Source organism: Tarenaya hassleriana, unplaced genomic scaffold (genome assembly GCF_000463585.1).
Source record: "Tarenaya hassleriana unplaced genomic scaffold, ASM46358v1 Cleome8, whole genome shotgun sequence".
Taxonomy (NCBI): Eukaryota; Viridiplantae; Streptophyta; class Magnoliopsida; order Brassicales; family Cleomaceae; genus Tarenaya; species Tarenaya hassleriana.
The window spans coordinates 4,194,603-4,206,840 of NW_010970490.1; the positions used below are offsets into that span (position 1 = coordinate 4,194,603).

Here is a 12,238-nt window from a genome sequence, read left to right on the forward strand (position 1 = left end):
CATTCCTAACACCTGGTAAGCATATGATCAATCAATGCGGCGAGTAAAGATAGGTAGCTCCTGCATCCGTGAAGCTCTACACCATACTTCAAACAAGTAACAAGAATTCGAACGTGTGTTTGTCTGATAGATACCAAGAGCATTCTCGTCAATAAGCTCTGATTCCCGGTAAAGAGGATGGCTGCAGCAAGTGTTTGTCCACACGAGAGGGAACGTAACCTTTGTTTTCGACCTTTGCTGTCAAGAAGACACGAAGAAATTTCAACAGAATGGCAGAAAAAAACAAGCATTTGAGGAAAACAAAAAGGAAAAGTAGATTATTATCATTCTATGAATTCTAACAGAAGAAAACTATAGGATAATCAGAGCATAAGATGGTATGAAGTAGATTTATAATTCACTGCAGAGATCATAAGTATTAATACCTGGAGAAGCAACTCATATTTCGAGTTAAACAAAAATACGCTGAAGGCCCTGTGTAGCAAGTTTTCAGATTCAATCTTTTCCATCAGATGACCTGCGGATTCTATAAAGTATCAAAATGCTGAACTAGCTCGATTCCAAATTAACAGAAGTAGGATGAATTAGGTCATCAGAGCTGGTAAACTAGCTTATCACTTCCACAAGAGGCTGAGAGGGAAATGAAGAGGATTGACTTACAGTTGTATTTGTTGTCATGGCCCACAACTCGGTCGTTTTCATCAACGAGAATGCATCTGCGAGAAAGATTGAATCAAAGCAACAGTCAGTAAATCGATGAAGTAATTCAACTTGGTGGATAAATTCTCATCATGTCGATGGCAAAATACTCCCATCAAAACAAAGGTTCATCCTTTGTTATTAAAACATCTGCAGAAGCATTAAGTAACCATCCGCGAATTGGAGTTTTTCCCAGGTACCCGCTTGGCTACAAATACATTAAAATCTCTCTTAAATACACACACTCGTACATACACATGTATATGTATGGGTGTATGTATGTAGATGTGTGCATGCATTGCTTACACATATTGAATTCCAAAAACCTGGGAAGAGAGCTTAGCCGACGTCTTGAAAGGAACCACCCACCCAGTTTTAAAAAAGGTCTAGACTTTAAGATATCTGGCCGCAGATCACGATTCAAATTTCAGACTACGTGAACGGAAGAAAAAAGAAAAAAGCAAAATTTGTACAAATTAGACACAGGTTTCATTCATTTTTAAAGGAAAAATAATTTCTTCTTCGGTTTTGACGAAGGGCGAATAACTTTTTTTTTTTGAAAACGATAAGTAGAAGAAATCAATAGAAGAAACCCAAAATCCAGATCTCTAAATTCGTCAGTTTTCCTTCATATTTCACCATTTTGTCGGAACCCAGAGAACGGAAACAAACCTAATTCCACGATTGGGTGCCACAGAAAAGCCACACACGAAAGAAGAAAAAAAGCGAACTCGTTTTCCCCAGGAATCCAAAACAAGTAAAAAAAAATCGGAATACAGGAATAAGAGAAAAAGTAATCGAAAACTCACTCGTCCTCGAACATGAGGCGTCGCTGAACGGCATCCATGCCGGAATCGACGGCGGAATCGGCCATGGCGGTCAACGAGAAACACCGAAAAGACGGAAATGCCCGCTGCGGAAGAAGGGAGAAGGATGGAATCGGGCGGAGTGACCGAGGGTCAAACCTGGAAGACGGAGGAGGAGAGAGAAGGGCTGGGGATCTGAGGCGAAAGGAAGGGATACTAAACAATGAAGAAGACATTTGAGTGCATGTGATCTCTTTCAGGACTTATAATTTGAAAAATCCATGTGGCCTGTTGATGCCTTTTTATTCTGTTTTCTTTAGGGTTGTTGTATTTATTTATTTTATATAGAAATAAATAAAAATAAAATTCGCATGTTTTTTTTTGTGTGATATAAAATTCGCATGTTCCCAACGTGAAAGGTCGGACCTTTGTCTGTTGGATAAAAGTTACATCTTCCTAATCCTAACTACAATTATTAGCAAAATTGACTAATGCCAATAATATTAGATAGATAGATTATAAATTCGGATTACCATTTTCGATTTTGATAATCCAAAATTTTACAGCTGTTTATGGCTTAGTAAAGTAAATAGAATAGATAATAGTATAATCTTTAATTTTATTCTAATTGAATCCAATTTTAAAATTAATTAAATATCAAATTTATATTTAATATAAAGTATTCAAAAAATTAAATACAAATATAACTTTTAGAATATTAGTTTTTGTTTCATAAAATCGAGTTTTTTTTGTAAAATATTAATTTTAAAATTCAAAATTTTCGAAGACAGTCCTAGCTTTATTGATGTTAGATTGTCTTTTACATAATTTCTTTATTATAATATTAAAAAAATCTTTATGCCACAAATAAGTATTTGAAGAAATCTTTGCATTCATTTTAAACCAAATCAAATAATACGATACATGAATTTTGTTATAATTCTAAACAAAAACTAAATTCTAAAACAAATTAGCTTGGAATTAAATTTATTAATTGATATATATTTGGAAAAAAAATCCATCTATTTTAAGAATTTTAATTTTATTGTGTCCATTTCAGTTTAATGGCTAAGATTAAATTTTAAAAAGTAGAATTAAAATCCAGGGTTTTTAAACCATTTATAAGAAATTAATTTAAGTAATTTTTTAGTATTTCTTTACAGCTCGCTTATGGTATTGGTGTACTGCCATTAGGATTAATGGATATGCATTAGTATTTCTTTTATTTGCTCCTTATTTTCGGAATAAAAAATCTTTTTAGTTGTTTAACGTTTATTTTCTGTAATTTGGACATATATTTCTTGAGTTTACAAACGAACGAAAAAACAAACAATATTTGTTTAATCTAGTTTTTTTAATTATGGCAGAATTTTGTAGTTAAAAACATACATAAAAAATTATATTTCTTACAAGCAAAATTTCAAACAAATTTTATTAGGAAAAAACTCTCATTCAAAAATAAAAACTTCTCAGGTATCTAAGCTAGAGACGGACATTCGATTTGGATATTTCGGTTATTAATCGAACCGACCGATATATATCCGAATTGATTCAAACCGAATAAAAATAAAAAACCGTTTGGTTATGATTTTTTAAAATTTAAAATAACCGTAAACCGAATTAACCGTACCGAATAAACCGAATATAACCGTTTATCCATCTATGTATCTCTAATCAATATACAATATATCTTAAATCTAATTAAAAAAATAGTATAATGATATTGTTTTATAACTATTATATATCATATATAACAAATTGAGATATATAATTTTTTCTAATTTAATCATTGTTTTATTATTTTCAATTTATTTCATAATTATTTTATTATTTGTTAAGATGTTTATGATAGTATTTTATATTATCATAGACAATGGAGGGTATAAACGTCATTTCAGTTTGCTAATATATTATCGTCGTCGTCATCTTCCCCCGAGCAATCTGCACCTCGCCTTCATCGATGTCGAAATCCGAATTGACGTCAATACCCCAGTATATCCAGTATATCCCAAACCCATTCGAGGGCCTTATCGTCATTTCAGATGAAGCATAATCAAATTGAGAATTTTTCCCTTTCTCGAAATTTGTCCTTCATTTCCGTGGTTCTCGTCACTCGCCTCGCGCAATGCCTCTCTCTCTCCGTCTCTCTCCTTCTCCGCTGGCCGTCGCCCGATCTCAGGCTCCGGTCGACTCCGGTGCCGGACCTGTGAGACACCATCGGATACCGTTCTCCGGCGCCGGAACGAGTGGTTTCCACTCGAGCAGTGTCTTCGTCACCGGGAAGAGGGGTGGCTCCTCCTCTGCGGTGAGATGTAGCGTGGAGACCGTGGATGTCAGCGTCGGTGTGGTGACGGAGGTGAACAAGGACACTTTCTGGCCGATCGTGAAAGCCGCCGGTGAAAAGATCGTCGTCCTCGACATGTACACTCAGTGGTACGAGTAGAGATTCCCTGTCGTGAGAAATCTGAACTTATTTGTTTGATTGCCGTCTCTTGCTCGAACTTCGTAGTTGTCGTTTAGATTCGACTGGTTCTATCCCTAGATTTGTTTGTTGAGGAGGAAGACGATGGTAGAAATGAATGACAGAATGCAAAATCTCTGATTTGCGCATGAGTTGCAGACAAATGGAAAGTTGGGTCCTGTGAGAAAATTCTAGGATGCAGAAGAAAAGCTCTGGTTTGCTTTGCTCCTATTGTGTTTTCTCTTGACATGAATGGAGATTACACAGAGGAGGGAGATTGTTGTGTTGTGGCATTGTGAATAGGTTAAGGAAATTCTTGAATTTGTCTCTGGTTCGTTGATTGTCCATCTCTACTTAAGCACGTCTTGTCTTCTCACAGTGTGGATGACCATAGTCATAGCTGTAAAAATCTTATCTCGTGTGCCCATTTGTGATGCTTTCCCTTGGATCAATGGCATAATTGGCAATTCTTCAAGGAATTAGTAAAGCATCATTACAGCTTGGTGATCCTGCGCCGCCCTCAGTAGTTTACCAGCTGGTGTATTAGATATATGTTCTTGTTTTAGCTTTGATTTGTAATTTTCGGTTTACTTGGTTTAGCGTTTTCTCTGGTTTACTTTGGTTTAGCGCTTGTGTGAGAGTATTTTTTGCCGCTTTCTTGTTCATTTTGATATTCAGTACCAAACTTCTATCACCCACATTGGTGTGTATTCCACTGCATTGGCGTTGGCATCGTTTCAATTGAAAGATGATAGTTCCCAAGAGTGATGAGTGAACTTGGCGCAGCTCATGATCTTTCCAATTCTTGACACATTGGCTGTATGCAGGTGCGGTCCATGCAAAGTGATAGCACCCAAGTTCAAAGAGCTCTCAGCCAAGTACGAGGACGTTGTTTTCCTGAAGCTTGACTGCAACCAAGAAAACAGGGTCTGTGAAAGATTCAAACAAATAGCAAATGCATGGATTAGTGATCTTCGTATTCCGTGGTGTTTTTGTTTTCTTTTCACGCAAAATCTTGAAATTCTTCTGGTTTGCAGCCATTGGCGAAGGAGCTAGGCATAAGGGTGGTTCCGACCTTCAAGATTTTGAAGGACGGCAAGATCGAAAAGGAAGTGACCGGGGCGAAATATGAAGACTTAGTCGCCGCCATTGAAGCAGCAAGGTCGAGCTAATTCTCCTCCCTCTTCTGTTTGTATAAAGTATCAGAATCACCAGCCGTCCGGACATGACTGTTTCCATGTATGTATGTCATGTTATGTATGTATCTATGTATTGTTTCACCAAATCCACGACGGGGGCCTAAGAAAACTTTTGCCCCTATGTTGCTTCTGATGATCCCATATACACGTGTTGTGAATGGTTTTGATGAAATGAGTGTTTTTCATTGCTTGTGCGATGAACCGTTAACGAATGGATTGCTAATTCTTGTATTGATCATTAAAACACGTGGTTTTGTTTTATCAATTCGATTTAATTTTGTTACTCGTACAAAAATATTCATGGAAAATCCAACTGGATAGTTCATCAAATCCAGCACGTGTTATATTTTAATCCATTTGAAGGAAGATTGTAACAATTCGAAGCAGTTTGGACCGTTTTATTTAATTAAAAGAATAAAATGATCAGGAGATGGCTTTGGGAGGATTAACGAATCTCCGCGACAATGGGGGGATGAGTTAGAGACCGGATCAGGGCGAAGATCTCAGCCGCGGTGACACGTGGCGACATGAGAGAGCGAGTGTATTCATAGCATCAGACGCGCTCCGTCTCCCTTGTCAGTGACTGCGCGCGTCTTTGGTTTCATCGAGATACCTAAAGCAGAGGCAAAACCCTCTCTCTCTCTCTATAACCTTCTGTACGGAGGAGCAAGAAGGAGAAAAAATGGCGACTTCTTCGTTCTCAGCCACATCGCCGGCCGCCTCCGTCTCCGCCGTCTCCAAAACGACGTCGCGCTTCCCTCTCCAGAACCGTTCTCATCTTCCTCGCAGAGTCTCCTTTCGCCTCTCTTCCAGGCCCAAGCTTCGCTTTCTCTCCAAGGTACGCGATTTTTCGGATTCGTTCCCCAATTGGATGAAGAATTCGTATAATGTGGCCATTTTGTTGTCATAAGTTCTCATCTTTTGATGGAATGTTTGCGCTTGCAATTCGATTCCGCTGTTCTTGTCGATTTCGTATTCAAATGGGGAATGATATTTCAAATCGGAAAACTGGGATGGTTCGATTTTCAATTTCTCGTGATCTGGGGGAAATTCCTACTGGGTTTTGTCTTCAAATAGACTGAAATTAAATCAAACATTGAAGTTCGATCACGCAGGAGGTGAAGGGTGAGTTCTCGTCTATGATTCAAACGATTTGAAACACTTCTCTGTCAATTGAAAATGTCTACTCCGGTTCTTTAATTCTGGTTGTTCTCCAGAACCAGGTTCATTACTGTTTCATAGTTTAACATTGTTGTAGTTAATTCTCATAGATTGAAATGTTTGTCCATATTTGAATCTATCATATTCTTCCACAAAGGGAGTCTCTTGAATTCAAGTTTTGTCCAAGCCAACAATGTGTTGAGTAACATTCTTGTTCTCCCTCGAAATTGTCTCAGAAAACAAGCGCAAAGTTCTTGAAATCTTTTTCGGTGAATTAAACTTTGGCGAACCTCTATAGAATCTTTTTCTTTCTTTCTGGTTTTGGTGTCTAATTGTTTCATCTGGAACCTGCAGCCGAGTCGGAATGGCATTTCTGTGGTGAAAGCGCAATCGAGCAAGGTAAGCAGCTCTCCTAGTGAATTTTGTGACGAAAATGCATTTTTCTCCAAATTTCTTCAGTTCTGGACTACCTTCTGGAGTCTCCTCCTGCCTTTAAAGGTTGGTGGTGGTGGATCATCAAATGCTTCAGAACCATCCACAAAACTTGAAGTGCCATCAACTGAAGGAAAGGATACCGACCCATCGAAAGGATCTTCTTCCTCATCTGCTTTAGCTACAGAAGAATCCATATCCGAGTTCCTTACTCAAGTGACAAATCTTGTCAAGTAATTACACTCTCCCTTGTTTTTTTGCCAGTTCTCCGTATCTGAACATTAGTCTGAAGCATATTTGGTGTATCTGTTTTTATTCAACTACTAACTCTGCATGGTGCAGGCTTGTTGATTCAAGAGATGTAGTTGAATTGCAGTTGAAACAACTCGACTGTGAACTGGTCATCCGGAAAAAGGAGGCCTTACCTCAACCACAATCTCCTACACCGGTTGTGATGATGCAGCCACCTACTCAACCATCTTTTATGAATGCAGTACCTTCCCCTCCTCCTGCTCCACCTTCTGCATCTCCAGCTCCTTCTTCTCCGGCCCCATCTGTTCCAGCATCCCCTCCTCCATCGCCCAAGTCATCGCTTCCTACCCTTAAAAGCCCTATGGCAGGCACTTTTTACCGAAGTCCAGGACCTACTGAACCACCTTTTGTAAAGGTTAGGATCTTTGCTGATTTTGATCCTGTGCTCAGGTTTTTAACAGGGTGAATTTTGCTATAAATATCTGAAACCCTATGCAGTCAAGCTTCACTTCTGGAATTTTGGTTACAAATTTCTCCTAAGTTGAGCCGTTAACTTTACAAAATTGCTTTTAACTATTATTCCACTAAGCTAAGGTTATCTCATGAATGTGAAAGATGAAAAGGCCAGTGATACAAAACGTTACTGGATAGCCAAGATCCGAAAACTTGAAAACTACAAATGTTCACTTGCACTATATTTTGTTTTTAGTTTCATATCATCCGTTCTTGCTGTTTTAGGTTGGAGATAAGGTGCAGAAGGGACAAGTTCTATGCATCATCGAAGCCATGAAATTGATGAATGAAATAGAGGTGAGTTCCTAATTTTCTGATTTTGAGTCAGCATCTCTTCCAGATTATCGTTGTTCTGTGTCTGTTGTGTCTGGTCTCTCCTTTATGTGTAATTTTTCCAAGCATGAGTTCTGACAGTTAACGACCGTATTGCTAGTTGATGGTTAACTACAGTTCAGTTGAAACCACACAAAAAAAAAAAAACCCTTTCCGACATACACTCTACTCAGCTGGGTTTAACTTAACTGGCCTAAGTTTGATAACTTCTGCTCTTCACCAAAGACTATGTTCTTGATAGCAGCATTCCTGAAATTTTCTTGGAAAGAGCCAAAAACTAATTACACATGCAATAGTGGTAGAAGAGAAAGTTACAGTCTAAATAGTGAAACTGGTATCATATTATGTCCCATCATGTGGGTTGGATAGGACCTTCTAAACCGGATTTTCATTTTGTCTTTCTGCTCGAGTTTATCTTTGGGTTTGAGACATGAAACTTTTCTCTTCAGGCTGACCAGTCAGGAACCATAGTCGATATCCTCGCGGAGGATGGCAAGCCTGTCAGTGTTGACTCAGTAAGTAGTCTTGCCATTTGGGAAATGGATTTTAGATCTCTTCGATCCGGACAATCTCGTGTGTACCTACCAAATCGTCACTCGTTTGATATCACTAATTCGTGCAATCTTTACTTATATTTAACCTTTTTTTTTGGAAAATTTTCCAGCCTCTCTTTGTGATTAAGCCATAGATTCGGAACACCAGGAGGAGGGGGAGGAGTTCATATAAAGAATGAGGGGACCTGTGGGAATGTTTTCATGGCAATCATTAGGCTGGTTTGGTCAGAGAGATGAGTTCAGTTGGACAAATTTTTTTTTAAAGAACTGTCTTTTTGTTCAGTTGTGTTTAGAGAGAGTTCATCTTCAGGGCGATAATGGCTCGTTTTAGTTTGGTTTTGGAAGCATTCTGGTTGGTTGGTTGACTGAAATGGAAGCTTTGATAATATTTGATATTTTTTGTCTTTTTTTTCTGCAAATAGTAATTGTATGAATAGATACGAATGAATACTGAAAAAAATATATAAATAATATGGCTAATAAGAAATAATCAGGAGGTGCTTTGGGTTTATGATTAACATAAACCATCTTCTGAGCGGGAAATCACTCAAATATACCAAACGTGTCGCAATAATTTCAGCGATACACCAAAAAAAAAGTAATTTTTTTTTTCAATTCTATACGATTTTTGGGTTTAAAAAATTCGAAACAACCTTTTTTTCATATTTTTTTACGACTACGACTGTTATATAACTAGCATACGACTACAAAAAATCGTATAACAACTAAAAATCTTGTAAACAATTAGATGTATTTTTTGTCATTTCATTTAGAATCAATTGCAGTTATATTTAGAATCAATTGTAATTGTATTTAGAATCAATTACGATATTATAATTATAATTATACGATTTCATTAAGGGTAATATGATCTTTTCGAAGAAAATTTAATGGATTATATTTTTTTTGGTGTATCGAGGAATTACTGCGAGAGATTTGGTATATTTGAGTGTCTGAGCTCCTCCCCCTCTCTCTCTCTCTCGCTCTCGTAACGTGTCTCTCTTTAGTTGAAGAAGAAATTTGCATTCAAAGATGAGAAGTCTTTAGCTTAAAAAGCAAGGACGGAAAGCAATGGTTTTTGCAATGCCAGCATCCGTCTTGGGCTTATGTTTCTCTGCATCTGTGCTTGAAAAGCCTTGACCTTTCTCATAGTTATGTCTGATGTATTGTTTTTTCGACATTTCGTGGGTGATTCATAGGCTTCAGAGTTCAGACCCGTCTTTAGTTTGGAGTTCGTTCCTGCCAAAAGATGGAAACTTTATTTTCGGTAATTGTCTACCCATCTGAGTTTGAGCTTCAGCGCATGAAACAGGAGGGATCCATGGTGATGGGTTATTCGATAATTATAAAAAAGAGTGACGATGAGGACATGGTCGACCAGAGAGTACGCGCTTATGGAACAAGTAGATTAAAGCGAGTTCAAATTGGCTCTTTTGGGACTTTTTCGTGCGGTTTTTGTTTCTAGCAATTTGAAATTTTTTCTTCTTCTACTTTACGGATTAAATCGATGGGTGGTCGTGCATCAGATCAGGATCTCAAAGCAACAGAGAACAATTTCGTGTTTAATTACCGTGTAAATCCAGTGCATGTTCATCGCAGATTCTTATGCACATGGAATACCCAGTGGTGTTCATCGTTGCATAGGAAATTTCTCTGTATGTTTAGGGTTTGCTTCTTGTAGAAGTGTGGTTTGTGGATGAAATGTGCTACGCTGCCATAAATTTGGGGGAAATGTTGTTCCAAAATGATCCCCGGATACTCTATTGTGACCCATAAACAAAGTTTAGAGCTTTCCTGATCGTTTCTTCCCGGGACGGTGGTTATGGAAAATTGTTCCTTTCTTTGAATCGAGTTGAACCAGAAATCTAAACATTTGATATCTTTACCGCCTGATGAATTCTTGTGTAATGATGAAGAATTGGTCCTCTTCACATAACTGTTGTTTGGCCCTACATGAAATAGTGTCTGTTAGTTCTCGTGTGCAGACCACTCTGTCGGGTTAAACTTATGTCCGAAAGTGAGTCACTGGTTTCTTGGTCGAGAGATCTGAATAGTCTCTGCTCAGTAGGGAACTGATCAATATATCCGGTTAATTACTGTGCCCACTTTGTTAAGTAGCTCTTTGATGCTGTACTATGTTTATACTGCTTCCAAGTTGCATGTTGCTTCGGCAGTTCTTATTTATGGTGCCTATGGTTTCCCTGCCGTGGTTAGATTGAAGTCTTGTTTTTTTGGCCTTGTCTTATGTGTTTTCTTGTTTGGATTGATGACTGGCAGTGGCCATGTAGAAAATTGACAGATAAGATTGTGATGGGAAGGCAGGTTTTGATCAAAGGAACAGAGCTTAGCGAGGAGCTTGAAGCACAATGACCGACAGATGATGCGATTGAGATGATGGGATTGGTGAACAACAACTTAGTTTTGATTGGAACTAAACAAAAGAATTGATTATTGAGGTAGATGGAACAGGTATGGGATTATTGATTCTCCTTTTCTGGGATGGGGATTAGCATTAGAAGTTATATGTTCGAATTCATAGTAAATCCACTGAACTCGTAGATGTAACAATCGACAAATAAAACCCGAGTTGCCATGGAAGCATAGGAAGAATTGGACAAAAGTTCTGCAGCTGGGTTCACATTTGTGAGAAATAAAAATGAACTTATTTTCTCTACTTTTAGTTTTAGACTGATGTTATTTTCTATTGAAATGGTGGGTTAAGGTCCTTCTGACTCTCTAATTTGCATAAGGAAATGCAAACCGAGAAGGAAGCCATCCTCTGTGTAAGTCTTCATAGTTGATTCTTTTATTGCTTCACTGGCTCTGATTCCTTTTTTTTTTCTCACAACATTTGAGTAGAAATTGGCACATGCATATATTATATGATGAATTAATGAAAGCTTTCGACTTAAATGTTCATTAAAATGCTTGAAAGGTTTGTCTGGCGCATGACTTTACTGTTACTTGGATTTAACTCCTGAATGATAGGAAATAACTTGTTCTTTGACAGACGTGGCAGTCTTATTTCCATGAAGAAAATTGGGAAGATCCATACAAGCTTTAGTTGATGTAAAAGGAAAATGTTCAGCTCTAGCTAGCCACAGTTATTGAACTTGAGAACTTAGTAATGTTTTGGTATTCCATGTGTTTGAAGTCGGTAACTGATGTATGTTCAATCGTTCGGTATTATTTTTATGAACTTACTGAATTTCTTTTCGGTAAAAATATAGAATCATATACTGAAAGTGTTTTTGCATGGTGATATCAGACAGTTGGGTAGATATTTCAGTCTTGAGATGGTTAAAGCTACTTCTTGATCAACCAACTGGTCGGGGTTCCAGAACCATACGATACATGTGGAAAGGGACATGGCAGATTGAACATGCAAGGTATCAAATTTTAGCTTCGGATACTTTGTGAATCCATAAGACATGCCTTATTTCTTAATATTTTCTTGCAGACATGAAGTCTTTTTTTTTGGCATAGATCTCTTAATGACCCATGTCTTGTATGGTTAGTACTTCTCACTACACGATTAACAAACTGTGACATGCATCTATTTCCAAGCTGAGGAGAAAAGACGCTCTCTGTCTTAAGCTCATTCTGGTTTTTTTCACGTGTGAATTCTTGTTCTTACTGATAGATCTACTCCACCAACAAAGCTTTGCAGAATTAGTGTTGGAAACTGAGAGAACTATTGTGGTCATGATGAAGAAACGCACATGTATATTATCAGTTGACTTTTAAAGCTTTGGACCCTTTTCTTCTTCTTGGATTGGCTCTTTGATTCTGATACCTCTCTTTGGTGTTTCCCTCTTTTTTTTTTTT

At 37.7% G+C, this 12,238-nt stretch overlaps 4 protein-coding genes across 5 annotated transcripts in view; 3 read left to right on the forward strand and 1 right to left on the reverse strand.

The window, feature by feature from the left end:
- LOC104802955 (isopentenyl-diphosphate Delta-isomerase I) overlaps positions 1-1,778 on the reverse strand; it is a 2,815-nt gene extending 1,037 nt beyond the window's left edge. Inside the window, exons 1-5 of the mRNA XM_010526789.1 lie at positions 1,509-1,778; positions 661-716; positions 426-517; positions 135-237; positions 7-12 (exon numbers count right to left, since the gene is read on the reverse strand). Of these exons, the coding sequence (XP_010525091.1) occupies positions 7-12; positions 135-237; positions 426-517; positions 661-716; positions 1,509-1,741 (490 nt within the window). The 5' untranslated portion in view covers positions 1,742-1,778. The remainder of the gene's footprint in view (positions 1-6; positions 13-134; positions 238-425; positions 518-660; positions 717-1,508) is intronic.
- Positions 1,779-3,558: 1,780 nt separating this feature from the next.
- LOC104802956 (thioredoxin F1, chloroplastic-like) lies at positions 3,559-5,350 on the forward strand. Its single transcript, XM_010526791.2, has 3 exons — positions 3,559-3,938; positions 4,794-4,893; positions 5,004-5,350. Exons 1-3 carry the CDS (start codon positions 3,631-3,633, stop codon positions 5,136-5,138), a joined length of 543 nt encoding a protein of 180 aa, XP_010525093.1. The 5' UTR covers positions 3,559-3,630; the 3' UTR covers positions 5,139-5,350.
- A 298-nt stretch (positions 5,351-5,648) lies between these two features.
- Positions 5,649-8,817, forward strand: LOC104802957 (biotin carboxyl carrier protein of acetyl-CoA carboxylase 1, chloroplastic-like). The gene is made up of 7 exons (XM_010526792.2): positions 5,649-6,003; positions 6,681-6,725; positions 6,825-6,991; positions 7,101-7,425; positions 7,749-7,820; positions 8,306-8,371; positions 8,521-8,817. Exons 1-7 carry the CDS (start codon positions 5,848-5,850, stop codon positions 8,542-8,544), a joined length of 855 nt encoding a protein of 284 aa, XP_010525094.1. The 5' UTR covers positions 5,649-5,847; the 3' UTR covers positions 8,545-8,817.
- A 591-nt stretch (positions 8,818-9,408) lies between these two features.
- The window catches only part of LOC104802958 (transcription factor MYB122), a 7,223-nt gene continuing 4,393 nt past the window's right edge, over positions 9,409-12,238 (forward strand). Inside the window, exons 1-6 of one of the 2 annotated variants that reach the window (XM_010526795.2) lie at positions 9,409-9,677; positions 10,688-10,879; positions 11,133-11,193; positions 11,679-11,799; positions 11,871-11,923; positions 12,054-12,134. The gene's annotated coding sequence lies outside the window, so the exon portion shown is untranslated. Of the gene's footprint in view, positions 10,880-11,132; positions 11,194-11,678; positions 11,800-11,870; positions 11,924-12,053; positions 12,135-12,238 lie in introns of both variants that reach the window. The other variant, XM_010526793.2, reaches the window with a different exon arrangement.